This window comes from Cervus canadensis, chromosome 7 (assembly GCF_019320065.1).
Source record: "Cervus canadensis isolate Bull #8, Minnesota chromosome 7, ASM1932006v1, whole genome shotgun sequence".
NCBI classification, from domain to species: Eukaryota; Metazoa; Chordata; class Mammalia; order Artiodactyla; family Cervidae; genus Cervus; species Cervus canadensis.
Window position 1 is genome coordinate 50,406,215 of NC_057392.1, and position 19,703 is coordinate 50,425,917.

The 19,703-nt window shown below is 40.8% G+C and overlaps 1 protein-coding gene and 1 long non-coding RNA gene across 6 annotated transcripts in view; one reads left to right on the top strand and one right to left on the bottom strand.

Annotated features, from left to right (window-relative positions):
* The window catches only part of ATP13A5 (ATPase 13A5), a 113,958-nt gene that overhangs the window by 80,156 nt on the left and 14,099 nt on the right, over nucleotides 1–19,703 (top strand). For all 5 annotated transcript variants that reach the window (XM_043473355.1, XM_043473352.1, XM_043473353.1 and 2 more), the window contains 4 exons: nucleotides 1,160–1,269; nucleotides 4,340–4,436; nucleotides 6,643–6,715; nucleotides 18,408–18,582. In XM_043473355.1, coding sequence (XP_043329290.1) covers nucleotides 1,160–1,269; nucleotides 4,340–4,436; nucleotides 6,643–6,715; nucleotides 18,408–18,582 — 455 coding nt within the window. The remainder of the gene's footprint in view (nucleotides 1–1,159; nucleotides 1,270–4,339; nucleotides 4,437–6,642; nucleotides 6,716–18,407; nucleotides 18,583–19,703) is intronic.
* LOC122444719 lies at nucleotides 10,652–14,011 on the bottom strand. Its single transcript, XR_006270344.1, has 3 exons — nucleotides 13,861–14,011; nucleotides 11,832–11,951; nucleotides 10,652–10,685 (listed from the first exon to the last, which is right to left on the bottom strand). It is a non-coding gene; the product is annotated as an uncharacterized LOC122444719 (long non-coding RNA).

Sequence of the window (19,703 nt, forward strand, 5' to 3'; positions counted from 1 at the left end):
AGTAATGAAGAGAATTGTTTTGTATTTCCAAAGCCTATTGTATACTTAAGGTCTGGGTATTTGTTTTATTTCTTTCTTAAATATTTTCTTCAAAGTTCTGTGATAAACTAAGCTCATACTTAGATAGCAGTTATGAATTTTTCTGCCTCGTACTTTGTGAGAAGGAGCTAGCTGTCAGTCTGCTCTTCAAATCTAGGGTGAGTACACATTCTCACTAATTATGTGGAATTTAAAACAAAACAAATAAATCAGATGTTATACAGGACATAGTCTTTGCCTCTGAAAAGTTCATTACCTGGTGGGGAAAAAAAATCATGCATAAAATTAATCCTAACATATAAAGTATATGGTCATATATTACATAGTAGAGGTACAAAGTACTAAGGGAAAAATGAGGAAGAAGGAAATATTCTAATATTCATTGAACATGAACTTAGTATATACTGGCCATGGTTACCAGGAACTTTGCAAGTTCTATAGCAGTACAGAAATACAAAATCTCATTTTATGTTCATACACTTCTTGTAGGATTAGGGGCTGGCCGGCCTGCTCATTGGCTGCTGTCTGCTCGGGGCACTTTCTAAGCAGTTTTCAGTCTTGATGAGAAAAGATTTACTCCTTATTTCAGTGAGACATCATATACCTTGGAATGATTCTCTGATGAGTGTAATCTGGTCCCTGCCTCCAGCAAAGGTGCTCTATGTCCCAAATTTCATCCCATCAGTTAGCTGGTTGGCTGGATCAAGCAGCCTGGGAGAAGGTGGGCATTAGATAGTTTTTCCTGTAGTTGATGAAGATGACCTGTTAAATATAAAACTGTGATGGTAAAGGCCTCTACAAAGGTCCATCCAAACACTTTTAATCGACTTCTCAAATGAGTCCTTCCACTTTCTTAGCTTGTCTACATCCCCTCAACCAACACACACACACACACACACACACACACACACACACCCCTTCTTCTACCACTGAGTCATTGTTGGTGCCTGTTTAATTGGTAACTTCATGTATCCAGGTGGAGGGGCAGCCTAAACAGAGATCCCGCGGTGGAAGGGTACAATACTATCAACTCTATAATGTGAAAAATCGCCCTGAGGTGTTTGAACAGTTAGAGCCTGGCCTGAGGAGTCATGGGTATAACATGGATTTATCATTCTAGGCTTTGAAAATGGCTCATGCGGGCATTTCGCTGTCAGAGCAGGAGGCATCTGTGGCCTCCCCTTTCACCTCGAAAACAACCAACATCGAGTGTGTGCCTCATCTCATCAAGTAAGCTACCTCTTCCCCTTCTATCCTCTGACCGCCCGGCTCACTGTTTGGCTCCAGGTGGAATTCAACTCTAATTGAAAGTGACAAATGTCACAGCAGAAACTTGGCTGAAGTGCTGTTGAGAACCAATTAAGGGGAGGGGGCTGTGAGTGCTGCCTGAGATGCTGATAAAATCATCTTTTGCTGAGTTTTAAAGAATACATGGCTGTGAATGCTAGTGTTGATATTTTAAAGCCAACTGTATATCTCACTTCTCCTCTCCTTTAGTTTTTTATGTTGGATGCTTATTGGAACCTTTCTCTCAGGAGTTGGGGATGGAGAAGCAGCAGAAGAGGAATCCGCTACCAGATAGCCTTCTCCTAGTAGTAGTATGTCTTCAAAATACAGATTAGTGAATATCCAAAATGACTGCACCTACCTTTACTATCACTATTGTCTTAACCTGCTTTGTGTCATGGTGACTACAAAACAAGAGTGCCCAGGACACTCACCTCACTCATGTGGCTCTTTTTAAATATTGTTCTTGAAAATGTGGTGTATTAAAAATGAGACAGAACTTTGCCCTGGAGGACTCACACTCCAGTAAGGGGTATAGAAAGATATATGTAGATATAGTCACATAACACAGAATCTTCTGCCTGAGGAATGAAAGGTGCTCAATAAATTAGCTTTCCATAAATGAACGTCCAAACAATACAGTCACCCTGCCAGTAGTTCAGAATGATAACTCAAGCTAGGAGCGATGGTGTCAGAGGTAGGTTGCAATTTGAAGGATAGATGGGATGTATGGAAACACTAAGGAGGTGGGAGGGAATTCCAGATAAAGGAAATGGAGAGCCATGTTTAGAAATGGGGCTTTCATTGGAGAGTGCAGGGGCCTGATTGCTAACCTGAGCTGGAAGATTTCTCACATGGGAGCTGTGGAGGTGAAGCTGGAACACCAGGTGTGGAGGTCTCACATAGGGGATTCAAACTCCTGGATGGTTGCGCCAAGTGCATACTTGATTCATCCAAAAGGCAGTAGCACTTGAACTTCAGATGCTCTTTCTCATGCAAGTTGAGTGAAGCATTTATGATTGCAATATGTTGTTTTAAAATACAAGTCAGGATGCAAATTTTCTCTAGTGGCAGATGGCTTAGTAAGTCTTCATGATAGAAACTCTCTTTTATACTTCACAAATTCGTAAAAATACAGAGTTCAGCTCTGTCATGCTGAATTTACCCTTGCTATTCTTGATGCCTGCCTAGTCCTGAGAAAATATCCTTTAGAGAAGTGATAATGTACAGTTTTAGGTACATGGGTCTACAGGTTTCCATTATTATTCTTTGAAACATGATTGGCTTTTTATAGTTCAAGTCCTTTAGGGCAAGGACTATGCCTTATTAATTTCTATGTCATTGTGCCTCCCATGATATATCAGAGCCTTCGATGAACGTTTGTGGAATGCATTAAGTAAATGAATGAACCACTTAAAATTCACATCCACTAGGAATAGCAGTCATTGTGGAGGCCTTGCAAACATTCTTTATGCTTTACCACTTTGGATTTTTTCACTTTTTTTTTTTTTGATCTGGGTGTCCATTCTCTGGGAAAGGCACACAGCTGCAGAAAAAAGGATGAAATCACAAAGTTTATGTCAGAAAACAATCTAGGTTTCACATGTTTCCCCCTTCTCAACTGGTTTTCTCTCTCCCTTCTGTGCTGAAAATAGAAAGGGAGTGCCTCACAGTCTGGTGGAAAGCATTGACCTGAGGTACCTGGCCTGTCTCCCACCAGAACCTTCTCATCTTGCCCAAGACCTTGCATGGTTGTTTGGCTCTCTGGGTTTTCCTCCTCATGTCCCTGGTCTGTAGAAAACCTTTGAACAGCACAGGTGTCCACGTCACTGGGAACTGGAAATCAAGAGTATATGGGCTGCCTCCCATATGGATTCGCTTCTACCTTGACAACAGGAGGCTGCAGGAGTGCTTGTTGGCCAAGTTCCTCCCTCCCCCAACATGTGCTACCTTGGCCTGACATAACCCATTACTAACCAGACCCAATTAGAAGAATAATAGTTTGAACAGAATTTTTTAAAGAATATTTACCTTTTCCCTTTTTGTTGAAGTATAGTTGACATACATTATATTAATTTTAGATGTACAACATAGTGATTCAACATATATGTATATTATAAACTGATCACCATGATAAGTCTGGTAACCATCTGACACATTAAAAAATTATTACAATATTATTGACTAGGGACTATTTACTTTTGATGCTGCTATTTCTACAATTGTCTTTATCTCTTTGTGTTCCCATACCAGCTCCCATTATTACCCTGGGTTCTTCCTGGTGTGGTGAAGCCAACAAAGCCCATTTCATCTCAAATATTGGCGTCACATCTACTTTCTTCCTATAATGTGAGAGCACCCAGTCCTTAGCATCATGACTCTAAGGGACTCTAAAACATACACAAGGAGCAAGTGTTGCCAGGATGAAATGAAGCACAAGCCAGTCAGTGCTTGTCACAGTGTATTGTGTTTATAATCTTCTTCATTCATTGAAAACTTGTTGAAAATAAGTACTGTGCCTGATTAATTTATATCTTCTGTGACTCTGAGCATAACGCTGGTATCTTACAAGCCTTAAGTAAAAGCGAGCTTAAAAGTCAATGGGTGAGATGATGGTTTAAGGAAAGAATGAGTGAATGAATAGTTAAATGAATCGTTGAGAGGATGAATCAGTGATGAAGTGAATGTATATATCAAAGAAAGAAAGTGAAGTCGCTCAGTCATGTCCGACTCTTTGCGAACCCATGGACTGTAGCCTACCAGGTTCCTCTGTCCATGGGATTTTCCAGGCAAGAATACTGGAGTGGGTTGCCATTTCCTTCTCCAGGAGATCTTCCTGACCCAAGGATTGAACCCAGGTCTCCCGCATTGTAGGCAGACGCTTTACCGTCTGAGCCACCAGAGAAGTCCAAGTATATATCAACAGGCCATTAAAATGAGCCCCTTTGAAAATATAAGAGACTGGGAGATATGTATCATACAAAACCAATTATTTTTATTTTTTCTTAAACAGAGAAGGCCGAGCTGCTCTTGTTTCATCCTTCGGGGTATTTAAATACTTGACCATGTACGGCATAATCCAGTTTATTGGCACATCACTGCTCTATTGGGTATGAACCAAAATAATTTCTTCCCAATTCTAATTGCATTTACATCCCCTGTTTATTTTAGGTGGGGTATTCACAGTAACTTTCCTTCATGGCTAAGAACATGATTTCCTCCTAGACAATGTATTCCAATAAGAAAACCAACTGCTAATATCAGTGATGGAGTATTGAGAAAGGAAAATTCCTGAATTTGGAAATTTCTCTGTCCTCCTCATAAATACCAAAAGTCTGCCTGCCCACTTCAGAACTTCTACTCCTGGCTCTTTTTAGCTCCTACACAGGATTTAATGTTTTATAAATAAATGACTTTTTTCAAAATAGATGTCTGCAAACTTGGGAACTTGGTATAACTGTGCATGAGACACAGAGCTAGAAATGAGTAGATGTGGCTCAGTTTCCGAGAGTGTGGTTTTTCTCTAGATAACCTGAAACACTTGACCTCCTCAAGCCTCTACTTCTTCACTTAAGAGTATGGAGAGAGCTTCAGAGCAGCCTAAATATAACTCAGCAGGAATGCATCAGTCCCCACCTGTGGAAAATTTTTGGCAGACTAACAAGAGATTAAAAAGAGAGAGAAGTTGTTGGATTTGACTTTGAAGGCCTAAAAACTGGAAAGATTCCCATACCAGAGCTTTAGTTCTGAACCTGCCCAGAACCTCTACATGTCATTAGTAAAAGATTAGCAGTTTTGTAAAAAATGTTTGGAAAAGACTTCTGAAATGAAATGATAAAAATAATCATCTAAAAATCAGCTAGCTATATGGAAGAAATATATATAGGTTGAAAGTAATCTGCATCAGGTCAGTCATAACTTGGTCTACAGTAAAATAATCCATCAGAATCAGGGAATACTGGGGGCAAGGGGAATTAATTTACTGCTTTCCTGAGACATAGTGATGAAAGAGAGGAACACAGGACTCCAGCCTCGGGTGGGCTATTGATTGTGAGAAGCACATAGAGGCTAAGGGGCTACCAGGTGGATAGAAACAAGAAATTGGTTGGAAGCCAGGAAACCTGGATTCAAGTTATACTTCTGTCCCTAAGAACAAATTCGTTCTTGCCCTTGGCTGAGCTTTTATCCGCCTCCGGGAAGTCAGGCTGACTGATTTCTAAAGCCCTCCATAATTCTCTGAAAACTCCCAAAATATAAAGTAAAGCTGCCTTTGAAAAGTTCTCCCTATTCCATCTCACCCTGCATGTATAATGTTACCACTGAAAAGAATATGAGAAGGAAATGTAAAAAAGACAGAGAAAGAATTGCAGGATGAGAAGAACTCAGAAACCATTTGCATTCTCTGAAAGTTAAGAAATCAGAATTTCAGTTCCAAAGTCTCCATGGATAGAGTTGATTGAAATCAGACCCCGAGTCATTCACTCTGATGGTCTAGATCTAAGTTAAGAGTGTTCTCCAAGAACCTTCGCCTGGAAACATCTTGGCCTTGAGTTCACTTTCTAAGGGGACAGACATATTTTCATTGGCATCAGTGTGATCTGGTAATATGCATAGAGCCAGATTATGACTTAGTGCTCAGTCAACAGCTATGAAGAAAAACTGACCTATCTGCAAAAGGTATTGTAAGGCAAGTTCTTGCAGAGTACTTAGCTGACTCGTTTATTTAAATAATTTCAGTGTAAACTGAAAGGAAGTTCTATGTCTACACAAATCTTAGAGGCAAGATTTCCAAAATGGAAGGCAAGACTTCCAAAATGAAGTCTGCAATGGGCTTACTTGGGGTAGGGAACTTGTTCAGTTTGTGAAAGTAAATGGGTTTCAAGAGAATCTTGTGAACTCAATCCATAGATAAAGACAGAGAGAAAACCCTGTTCAATGATTTGAAGCCTTGATTTCAAATTTTAAGTGTAAAGTTCCTAGCAAAATTTTCAGGCTTTAATATCTTCTGTCGAGAATTCAGTTACCCAGGCTGAGTCTGCAGCTGCCAAAATCACTGTGACCAATAAGAGAGTGTTTCTCAACTGACTGATTCTCATTGCAATTAATAATATGGAATTAAGTTAAACACTGGAAAAAGAGTGATTTGGTTTTATTCTATCCAATGAGATGCTAAAGAGCTTAGGTAAATCACATTCTTCCTAAAACAGGGAGGAAAATAACACTTGCTTCCTGACTGATTTCAAGAAGAGTGTTGGGGATGGTGAAGATGTTTTCATGTCAGAATCCTCACTTATCTTTACTTTTCTTCATTTTCAGCAACTACAACTGTTTGGGAATTACCAGTATCTCATGCAAGATGTTGCCATTACGTTGATGGTCTGTTTAACAAGTAAGATCTTTAGCAAAGTAAACCATATTGTTTGTATTTATCCATAAAATTCTAGAAATATTCATACAAATAAGAGCTTCTGAGAATGACACTTTAACTCCCAGATCTCACTGTGTGTGTGCGTGCTCAGTCACTTCACTCGTGTCTGATTCTTTGCAAACCCATGGACTAAAGCCCGCCAGGGTCCGCTGTTCATGGGATTCTCCAGGGAGGAATACTGGAGTGGGTTGCCATGCCCTCCTCCAGGGGATCTTCCCAACCCAGGGATTGAACCCTGAGTCTCTTGTGTCTCCTGCATTGGCAGACAGATTCTTTACCAGTAGCGCCACCCGGGAAGCCCGCCAGACCTCATTACCTATGAACTTTTTGAAAGTGGTGTTGGTAGTAAGATGAGGCTTGAAGTCCTCAGACTTGACATTAATATATCCTGATAGAAAATAGGTCTTAATTTCATAAAATTGTCAACATATTCTGAGTTCTTTGTGGGTTTGTGTCTTATAAAAGAAAAATGTACAAGAAATCCAGGAAGGGAAATCTTTAAAACCCAAAGGTCATTTTCCATTATTCAGCTATACTTGTCATTGACATGAAACCAGATTTTTGCTAAGGCCTTTGATGTTTGAGAACGAATGCTAGCTTTTTATTCTAGTGGAATTCTCTCAAAAGCAAGGTGTGGCTCACAGCAACTATTGCTCATTTCCTTCCTTTGAGATGACACTGATAAAGTATTTCCTATCATGGAACTCAAAGCTTGATACTAACTCTTAATAAGAAAGGTGACTGCCTTAACAGAGAGCAAAGAAAAAGAATGACACACTCATCTCTTTTTCCTTGTTCAACAATAGAAGTGTTATGAAAAATAACAGATAAAACATCCAGCATGCAGGATATTAATAACCTTGAGAATTTCATGTAGCATCATAAAACATGAAACTGATATTGAAGTCGTTTATTACATCATCGCAGTGACAAAATTTACCAGTGTCAGAGATTTAAGTAATATCAATTTTGATTCTTAGGAATGAAATATCTATTCATAGTCCATTAAAATACTCTCTAAGTGTTATTAATATTCATATGACTGGATAATTTTGTATCAGATAAATGGATGGGTAAATTTGCTTCTACAATGTTGGCTATGTTTTAAGCAATTTGCATGATTTTCTTGTGAACATGGACAATGATATAAAAAAGAAAAGAGTACCAGGAGGTTTCAAGAGCTAGGCTAGCAGGCAGAAGCATGAAAGCGAAGGGTACGGCCATCCTCCATCATTTCCTGTCTCTGTGACCTTTGGCAAGTTACTTACTAAATAAATAATTGATTCATTGGGGCTTCCCAGGTGACTCAGTGAGACTCTGCCTGCTACTGCAGGCAACACAGGAGATGTGGGTTCAGTCCCTGGGTCTGGAAGATCCCCAAAAGGGAATGCAACCAACTCCAGTATTCTTGCCTGTCAAATTCCATGGACAGAGGACCCTAGCAGGCTACAGTCCATGGGGCCACAAAGCATCGGACACAACTGAGTGACTGAGCACGCACACACACACAAAATTGATTCATGTGAAAGGTCCTTACAGGGTTGTGAGGGTTAGATAACACAGTGCACGTAGGGTATGACACAGTGCATGGCACCCTATAAGCACTCATTACAAGATGAATGATAATGCACTACCCCCACCCCTCATTGTTTTTTTTGAGATGATTGACTAACTTGTTGAGCACTTGAAAAAACTTAAGACTGTGTACAAGTAGACTGTTGGATTAGAAATTCAAAAATATGGGTGGTAGCTTTGCCTCAGAATTACCAAATGACCTCAAGCAAGTTGTTTTGCGCTTTTGCACACTTAATTTTCATTTTGATCATGAATTTGACCCTCAAAGTGATGAGTATACTTTACTGTTTCCCATGGCAAGAGCCTATGGACTCTGATACCCGTTGCTCACCCTGTGAAACAGCATCTCATCTCAGAGCAGGCTGAGGGGGAGAGTTGGGATGACTGAGAGCAGAACCACTGTTACCCATGGGAGTAAAAAGAAGGTGATAGATCAGAAGCATAGTGTTCTTTCCAAATGAGAGCACTTCATTCAATTAGTATGCAACAAATGTGTAGCTGGCTTACTAAATCAGCTAGACTGATGAAGGTGAGAAACACAGGGTGGACATACCTTTTTTTTTGGTCTTTTTTTACTTTCTGCCTTTGAACACTATCACTTTCCCATCCCTGAGTTCAGTCGTACTACAGGCAGATCATGTCTTTTTTTACTTTCTGCCTTTGAACACTATCACTTTCCCATCCCTGAGTTCAGTCGTACTACAGGCAGATCATGTCCAGGTATTGAAATGATCTCATCTTTAGATGTGAAAAGTCCAGATACTATAAATTAACATTTCATATTCTCACCCAATTCAAAGTTTTCTTCCCCAGCTGAAGCCTGACCCATGGCTTGGAGTAGATGGTGTTAGAGAAGGCCATGGACTCTGTTTTCCTTATGTCAGCTACTTTCAACCCTGCTTTGGTGAATGCAAGTAGCAGGAGGCCAGGACTTTCTACTTAAATGGGGGAATTGTACTTATCACCTGTCGAGTGTATTCTAACAAGGTAGGCATCTAAACTCAGGCCCTTTGCATGGGGCTCACCGGTGAATTCCTGAGTTCTTTAGAGATTCCCTGTGGATTGTCTGAACCAGACCACTCCCTTACATAGGTGGTGCTCTCTCCCTTGACCCCTCAGAATTCCTTTCATTAACTGCCTTCTGGTGGTGCATATCACACAGCCTTTTTCTTCTGCTGGTCTCTCTAACCTCAGCTGACTGCCCCATTGGACAAATTCCTTCTGAGACTGCTCTAGCCTGGCTAATTTATAGAGCTTCTGCTTGACCTACTGGACAGACGTGGCACACGTTCTCACTGCTGCCCTCTCTCTCTTCCCTTTGATATTACAAGCAGGACAACGAGCCCTAATCTCCACCCTCACCACTTCAGGTCTTTCTGACAGTGGTTCTTTTTTTTTTTTCCAGTAGAATTTTATTTATTTATTTATTTATTTCCATTTATTTTTATTAGTTGGAGGCTAATTACTTTACAATATTGTAGTGGTTTTTGCCATACATTGACATGAATCAGCCATGGATTTACATGTGTTCCCCATCCCGATCCCCCCTCCCACCTCCCTCCCCACCCCATCCCTCTGGGTCTTCCCAGTGCACCAGGCCCGAGCACTTGTCTCATGCATCCAACCTGGGCTGGTGATCTGTTTCACCCTTGATAATATACATGTTTTGATGCTGTTCTCTCAAAACATCCCACCCTCGCCATCTCCCACAGAGTCCAAAAGTCTGTCCTATATATCTGTGTCTCTTTTTCTGTTTTGCATATAGGGTTATCATTACCATCTTTCTAAATTCCATATATATGCGTTAGTATGCTGTATTGGTCTTTATCTTTCTGGCTTACTTCACTCTGTATAATGGGTTCCAGTTTCATCCATCTCATTAGAACTGATTCAAATGAATTCTTTTTAATGGCTGAGTAATATTCCATAGTGTATACGTACCACAGCTTCCTTATCCATTCGTCTGCTGATGGGCATCTAGGTTGCTTCCATGTCCTGGCTATTATAAACAGTGCTGCGATGAACATTGGGGTGCACGTGTCTCTTTCAGATCTGGTTTCCTCGGTGTGTATGCCCAGAGGTGGGATTGCTGGGTCATATGGCAGTTCTATTTCCAGTTTTTTAAGAAATCTCCACACTGTTCTCCATAGTGGCTGTACTAGTTTGCATTCCCACCAACAGTGTAAGAGGGTTCCCTTTTCTCCACACCCTCTCCAGCATTTGTTGCTTGTAGACTTTTAGATAGCAGCCATCCTGACTGGTGTGTAATGGTACCTCATTGTGGTTTTGATTTGCATTTCTCTGATAATGAGTGATGTTGAGCATCTTTCCCTGTGTTTGTTAGCCATCTGTATTTCTAAACAGACAAAGGATTAATCTCAAAAATATACAAGCAACTCCTGCAGCTCAATTCCAGAAAAATAAATGACCCAATCAAAAAATGGGCCAAAGAACTAAACCAACAGTGGTTCTTATGATTTGCTCTCATTTGTGTTGTGATGCTGAGACTAAAACCACAGTTCTTACTGCTCCTAACAGTTCCTATTAAGGAATCTCTTCATCATCTCTATGGTTTTCTCTTATATAGTCTGTACATAGGCAACTGGGGGAGGGAGGATGACCTGTTTGCTGTTGAAGGACCAGTATGAATCCCTCTTAGTAGGTACGATAGCAATATGGTAGTCATCTCTCTTGACATTAAATTGGCACTTACCTTTCATTGTCCTTGGACTTCCCTGGTGACTCAGATGGTAAAGAATCCACCTACAATGTAGGGGACCTGGTCAATCCCTGGTTTGGGAAGATCCCGTGGAGAAAATATTGGCTACCCACTCCAGTATTCTTATCTGGAGAATTCCATGAACAGAGGAGCCTGGCAGGCTATAGTCCATAGGGTCGCAAAGAGTTGGACATGACTGAGCAACTAACACTTTCATTTTCACTTATTTTTTCTTTTCATTGTCCTCAAATATGAGGCTCAGCAAAATTCTTCAGACAAGAGGAGAATCTCCATTCAACCTCACCTCAGAAAAGTGTTCGTCTCCTACTGTGTGTTAGGCACATAAGTACCTGTGCATTAAAATGTTGATCACTGACATATAGAGTTTAGTGGAGAATTCACATACATTAATGGATGAAATACAAGTCAAAAATAGTGAGTACCAGGAAGCAACAGATGCTCTGGGAGTTTTGGAAAAGGGGAGTTTGTTTTTGATGATCTGTAGTTAGGGATGAGACAGCAATGGAGAAAAGAGAGATACTAGGGTTGGCTTCATGGAAGAAGTAGCATTTGCACCAAAATAAGAAGACCGAATAGATTTCAAATAACTTTTACCAAAAGAAGGGCATTTCAAGTAGAAGGAAGCAGCATGAGCAAGAGAGAGCTGATAAATATAGGGCATGAGTTTTTCAATTTGACCACACTGTAGGGTATGTGGAAAGAACAGCAGGAGATAAAATTTGAAAAAGTAGGTTGGGTCAGATCACTTACTGAATCACTTACTAGGCTGAGAACTGTGAACATGTATCTGCCGACATTGAGTCATGGACGATCAATGTGAAATCACTCTCATCAAGCCATCTACATTTCCAGGTTACCAGGTTAGGGTTTTGACTTTCAAGCCTGAATTAGTAAGGGACAAAGATAATGCCATCACAATATGCTAAGTGAAATAAGACAGAAAGACAAATACTGTTGCTTATACCTGGAATCTAATCTATAAGCTAGTGAATATAACAACAACAACAAAAAAAAGCAGACTCACAGACATAGAGAAGAAACTAGTGGTTACCTGGGGTGGGGTGTAAGGTACACAATAGGGGTGGGGGTGTAGGAGGTACAAACTACTGAATGTAAGGTAGGCTTCAAGGATAAATTGTACAACACTGGGAATATAGTCAATATTTTGTAATAGCTGCAAATGGAATGGATTGTAACACTTGAAAATTGTATAAAAACTGACAAAATTAATTTAAAAACCATAATGAAATAACTCTACCAGTATATTCTCTTGAAAAAATGTTTTAAAAAGATAATGCCATCATATTATTTATTTACTTGCTTATCTATCCACACCCCGCATTGTCCCCACAAGATGTTAAGGCAACATACAAAGGCTGCTAATAAGACAAGATGGGCTTCCCTGATAGCTCAGCTGGTAAAGAATCCGCCTGCAATGCAGCAGACCCCAGTTTGATTCCTAGGTTGGGAAGATCTCCTGGAGAAGGGAAAGGCTACCCACTCCAGTATTCTGGCCTGGAGAATTCCATGGACTGTATAGTCCATGCGGTCATAAAGAGTCAGACATGACTGAGCAACTTTCACCACCACCAGTAAGATATAATATATGAAGGAAAAATCTAGGATCAAAGTAAGATGGAAGTCAGAATAGTCAATTAAGAAAATGTGTGCCTTGGGAATTCCTTGGTGGTTAGGACCTGTTGCTTTCACAGCCAGGGATCTAGGTTCAGTCTCTGGTTGGGGGATTAAGATTCTGCAAGCTGCACCAGTGCCAAAAAAGAAGAAAGAAAGAAAAAGAAAATGCATCTCTTGAAGTCCCATTTGACCCTCTTGGGTGTAGAAGCCATCTTGAAAGGAACTTGTTTAGCTATGTCTCTGTTCTCTTCAGTAAGACCCACTCAAATTAGAACAAGAAAATTGAAGAAGGAGCATGTTTAAGACTACAGTTCTCACACACACAAAAATCTGAGAACAGAAACTTGGAAGCGCCTGGGGCCTGAGGAGGGCTAGAATTTTCTTTCCTTATTTCCAAGAGACCATCTTCTGTCCCCCTTCTTTCTAACCTTCCTGTTTTCAACTGACTTATACTCATTCACTTTGCAAATAACCCCAAATGGTAACTATTATTGGGTCTCCATAACCTTTCTGCTTGTCCTCCTACAGCCAATTAGCTTAACCTCTCAGTGTCACTTGCAAATTGTTTAGAAAGAAAACTGATCGCCTTCACTTGGGTAAGTTGCCCACTTCTAGGTCAATCACTTTTATGAATGAAGGAAGAGTCACGTAATTCAGCTCCATTTGGGCAATCACTCCAGCACATGGGAGAAGGCAGTGTACAGAGAAGGAGGCTGTAGGGAGGATTTATCCATCACATAAATACATCTCAAGTTTCATCTGTGCTTCAATGAGTCCTTTCTGATAATGATTTTTTTTCACCTTAGAAATTTCCTGACACATGCTCAAAATTTTGCATTAAGTTTGGGTGGGTTCATTAGCCTCCTAAATTTAGACTTACATGACTTGAAATGTCTGTAATAAAAAATAAGTCAACTATTTAGGAGAAACATACATACATAATATCCAGATGATGATGAGCAATTAAAAACTATACTCTGAGAATAGACTTTGAAGCTGCTAAGTCCTCCCATACAGCAGGCTCTATGCTAGGTTCAGTAAAGGACAGACAGTGAGCAAGACAGGATTTGTTTCCTCAGGAAACTCACAGTTTTATGTGAGTACATATACTTTACCATTTGAGCCAACATGAAGCTTTACAATCAGACAGACTTACATCACCACCATGTCCCTCACTAAAGCAAGGATTCTACTTCTCCAAACATCAGTTTCTTCACCTGTAAAGTAGGAGATAAGTACATATTTTGCATTGTTTCTTAAAGAAATAGTGATAATATTTATAAAACACTTAGTACAGCCTCTGGACTAGGTGAAAGGGCCTCCCTGGTGGCTCTGACAATAAAGAATCTGCCTCCTAAGCCAGAGACCTGGGTTCAATCCCTGGATCGGGACGATCAATCACCTGGAGAAGGGAATGGCTACCCACTCCAGCATTCTTGCCTAGAGAATTCCATGGACTAGTAGGGATTATAAAATGGTTGTCATTATTTTTATTAATAGTCAAGTATACAAGTATATTTCCCTATCAGAAAGTATTAAACATCTTTAAAACAGAAAAAGTTAAAATAATCTTTATGTAATAATCTGTATCAATCAGCTATTGTCACAGTAATGCTGTATAATAAACCACACTCAGAACTCAGTGGCTTGCAACACCCACTTATGCTTCTGTGAGTCAGCTATCATTCAGTTGGTCTAGGTGGGCTCCTCTGAGCCACTCTGCTTAGGATGTAGATTAGATAGTCTTGATCCAGGTTCTGGGCTTAATTGAGGTTTGTTTCACAATTTTCTTTCTGAGGCCAGGCTGAATAGACAGACCTGGGCATGTTATCAGTATAGATCAAAGAGAGCAGAGTCAGAGAGCAAGCCGAGCCACGCAAGTATGCCTCAAAACTCTGCTAACTAGTACATTACCATATGTAAAATAGATGGCCAGTGGGAATTTGCTGTATGCTGCAGGGAACCAAAGCCAGTGCTCTGTGACAACCTAGAGGGGTGGGATGGGGAGGGAGGCTCCTGAACGAGGGACATGGGTATGCCTGTGGCTGATTCATGTTGATGTGTGGCAAAAACCATCATGATATTGCAAAGTCATTATCCTCCAATTAAAAATAAAAATAATAACCCTGCTAACATCTCTTTGGCCAGAGAAAATCACACAGTAAAAAATGACATTAAGGGGAGATAAAGTACACCCCTTCACAATGAGATGAGACCAATAATTCAGTTTCTCACAGTCCCAGTGTAAAAGAAAAGGCAGAAATTACAATGAGCATCCAAAATAGAGAAAACCAAATAGGTAGACGGCAGACGCTCAGAGATGCGACTACATGTCTCTCCAGTACCCACAGTCTCTCCATGAACTCTGTGGTCACATTCTACCTTGGATATTGGACGACAGAGAGAATTCCAAGCACTGCGGCCTCTGCCTTCTCAGCATTGAACACAGTCCACCTTGTCTGCCTTGTGAGCCCATGCAATAACTTCTGACACCAATTACCTGGAGTTGGGCCAAACCTCACAGCCTTCATAAGACCGCCTTCACTTCAGATATCAGCTGTAAGTTTGAGAGTACCCATGCTACGAACACCTCTGATCTGCTGGTTATTAATGTAGGGGTTCTTACTAGTCCCTCAGAATTCAGTCATGCACAGCAACAGCTCATAGAACTCAGGAAAGAGCTGTTTAGCTTATTACAGCTTTATTATAGCAAAAGGGTACAAAATAGAGCCAACCTCTTGATGAAAGTGAAAAGGGAGAGTAAAAGTTGACTTAAAGCTCAACATTCAGAAAACTAAGATCATGGCATCCAGTCCCATCACTTCATGGCAAATAGATGGGGAGACAGTGGAAACGGAGGCTGACTTTACTTTTCTGGGCTCAAAAATCACTGCAGATAGTGATTGCAGCCATGAAATTAAAAGAGGCTTACTCCTTGGAAGGAAAGTTATGACCAACCTAGACAGTGTATTAAAAAGCAGAGACATTACTTTGCCAACAAAGGTCCATCTAGTCAAGGCTATGGTTTTTCCAGTAGTCATGTATGGATGTGAGAGTTGGACTATAAAGAAAGTTGAGCACTGAAGAATTGATGCTTTTGAACTGTGGTGTTAGAGAAGACTCTTGAGAGTCCCTTGAACTGCAAGGAGATCCAACCAGTCCATCCTAAAGGAGATCAGTCCTGGGTGTTCATTGGAAGGACTGATATTGAAGCTGAAACTCCAATACTTTGGCCACCTGATGCAAAGAGCTGACTCATTTGAAAAGACCCTGATGCTGGGAAAGATTGAGGGCAGGAGGAGAAGGGGACGACAGAGGATGAGATGGTTGGATGGCATCACTGACTCAATGGACATGAGTTTGGGTGGACTCCGGGAGTTGGTGATGGACAGGGAGGCCTGGTGTGCTGTGGTTCATGGGATTGCAAAGAGTCGGACACGACTGAGCGACTGAACTGAACTGAAAGGGAAAGACATAAGGACAAGGTCTGGGAGGATCTCAAACATGACATTTCCATTGGCCTCTCCCTCAGGAGTCAGTTTGCCTTACTCTCCTGCCCAGTGATGTATGACCATACTCAGAATGTTGGGAAAAAAAAGAGACACTCACCTGAGCTTTAGTGTAGGGAATTTTTACTGAGGTTTCATTAAATAGATATGATTGACTGAACCATTGGCCATAAGGTTGAACACAGACTTCAGCTTTCCTCTTTTCCCCTGAAGGTTTGGTTGATAGCAAGTGGCTCAAAGCCCCCAGCCCTCTAATCACAGTTGGTATTTTGGGCATGGCCAACTCACACATCCTGAGTCATCTCATGAGCACAAACTCTCTTCAGGCCCACTGTGAACAAAAAAGATACTCCTATCAATCAGGAATTTCCAAGAATTTAGAGGATATATCCCAGGAAGTGAAGACAAAGGCCAGTCAAACTCCTCACCCCAAGAGTCCAGAGGTGACCTCCCAGGAATTTGAGATGAAGACTAGTCACTATAAAGAAGACTTTATAAAGAAGACTTTCTTTATTATTTATCTAATAATCAAGGCTTTATTATATACCCCATGTGTTTCCCAGTGGGGCTCAAGCTCTTTGGAAGCAGATGAGATGTCCTTCTTACCTTTGCATACCTCATAGCCTCTAGCTCTACACCCTTCTGGAAAAAATTGATTAAATTAGTAAAGTTAAAGCTTTAGACAGCCAGAGAGCTTTAGATAAATGAGCTGCAAGAGCCTTTGGAGATCGTTTAGACATTCCCACACATCTGGAAGCCCCAAAGGGGCTTCCCAGGTGGCACTAGTGGTAAAGAACCTGCCTATCAGGGCAAGAGACATAAGAGACATGGGTTCGATCCCTGGTTGGGAAGATCCCCTGGAGGAGGGCATGGCAACCCACTCCAGTATTCTTGCCTGGAGAATCCCATGGACAGAGGAGTCTGGTGGACTATAGTTTATATAGGGTTGTAAAGAGGTGGACGTGACTGAAGCGACTTACTATACATGCGTGAGAAAATGAAAGACCAAAGATGGTCTGTGAATACCCCAGAACATGCACTGAGCAAACTAAAGACCCACTGTAAACTTTTATTATCCAACACTGGATGCTCATTCCCCAGTGCCCTGTCCCCACAGGAATGAACACAGCCCTAAGGATATATACCCCTCTTTCTTACATCAAAGAAAGCAGTCATAAGCTATGAAAATGAGAGAAGTGACAGATGTAAAGAACTGAAACATCCTGACCTCTCCAAGCTTCTTTCCTGATCTGCCCTGAGAAGTAAAGTACATTCCATTTTCATCAGTTTGCTAGAATATGACTTCTAAGATGGATGTAATCATCTTTTGTGTGTGTGTGTGTGTGCAGTGTGTGCTTAGTCACTCAGTTCTGTCCAGCTGTTTGTGACCCTATGGATTATAGCTCGCCATGTTCCTCTGTCCATGCAATTTTCCTAGTAATGATACTGAAGTGGGCTGCCATTTCCTCCTCCAAGGGATCTTCCTGACCCATTGCAGGTGGATGCTTTCTTGCTGAGCCACTGATGACTGCCCATTGCCAACCCTAAATGTTAAAAAACAAATACTAGGACCAAAATATAGTTTAACACTCCCATCTAAAGGCAATATTCTGTTTCTTTTCCTAAGTCTAATGCACTCTAGCAGTTCTCCATTTGCACACTTCTTCGGGAGATAGCAGAACACACCTGTAGCGTCTATCCTGGTACACTGAAGTACTCAAAGAATGTTGACTGAATGAATAATACAGTAAATGTTTTTTGCTTTTTTAAAAATTTCCAAGCATATGAACATTAGTCCAACTAGATGCCTCCTTACTCTCTACAACTTAACTCTCCACTTCCCCGTTGTCCTTCAGAGATAACAGTACTCTTATTCAGGTGGGAGGCCATCTTTTATACACCATCCTGACCGATCTGGTTGTAAAGAAAATATCTGCACCATGCAATGGTCCATGTATTAATTCTAGAACTTTTGAATCCATCACTTTTCATTTCTGAAGATGAAACCAAAGCATGGAAGAGGCCAAGGTTGGTAGACCTGGTGTGCAGCTGGGCAGTGAACTTACCTAGATGTAAACCCTCAGTGCATGTTTACTGTATCTGGACCCTAATGCAGGACTCAGAATAACATGCATCTCAATCTTGTATTCTCAATAATGAAATTGGACCTAGGAAAAATACATCTGTCTTTCAGTGAGCGCAACGCACGCGTACCCGAAACTGGCTCCATACCGACCATCAGGACAGCTTCTCTCTCCGCCTTTGCTGCTGTCAGTTGTTTTGAACACCTGCTTCAACTGCATTGTGCAGGTCTGTGCATTCCTTTTGTTGAAGCAGCAGCCCTGGTATTGTGAGGTCTACAGATACAGGTAAAGTTTGCTTCCTTAGTTTCCCTTTCTGAAGGTGGTGATGAATATCTAATAACCTTGTTCAAATTAGTTTGAAATATATCCAAAAATTTTAATTAACCAAAGTTGTTTCTGTACTACAAAACATCAGTGATGGGATAGAACATAGGACAGAGTCAATGGCTGGAGTTCTGGGGTGAGCTATGTGGAGTGGGTGGGGAAAGATCTCCACATTGGCTGTTGATATATAGATGTATAGTTACTTGACTGGATGAACGCATTCACTCCCTGGTGGTTTGGATGTCATATAAACCAGAAGTTGGCAAACATCTCTAGTAGAGGGCCAGATAGTAAAAATGTTGGGCCTCGTGGGCTCTGTGGCCTCTGCTGCAACTACTCAACTCTTCAGTTGCAGTGAAAAAGCAGCCAGAGACAACACATAAACAAGGCAGTGTGACAGTGTTCCAATAAAACTTTATTGACAAAACCAGGCGTTGAGTCAGATTTGGCTGATGGGCTTAAGTCAACAGGCCCCTGCTATACAAAACAGATTTGCTTATATTCATTTCAGTTTTTCAAATGAATGTTAAAATTTAAATATTTGTTGATGGTATCAGTGTTCTGATTTTACTGTAGACTCAGGGCAAATCTCTTCACCTCCCAGGGCTTTAATTTCCTTAACTATAAATTAAGGGTAAGATGAGGTGAACTTAGATGCTCAAACTGTTTTTTTCTGACAAAGCCTGCCTTATCTCCAAAAAAGAAGGGCAGAAAGAGCTGATCTTTTTGGAATAGGGCTTGTACAAACTCCCCTTCACTCCTCTGTCATCCTGAAGGCATCAGAGCCCCAGGGATCAGTGGAGAGATTGGAAACTACAAAATGATGTCTAAGATTGTCATTTAGAACCAAAATTCAGCAATTCAAGTATTACTTAGAGTATAGAATTCATTTTTATTTCAAAACCAGATTTTGCCACAAAATGGAGCACATGTATTCAGAGAAGTAGCCTCCTGGTTGAATCTAGGAGGTAACTTGGGGTAACCAAAAGGGTGATGGATGGATGGTCCTGCCTTTGTCATTAACTACTCAACCGTCTTATCTGCCATGCAAGTTTATTAGATTAGATATACTTTGGTGTTAA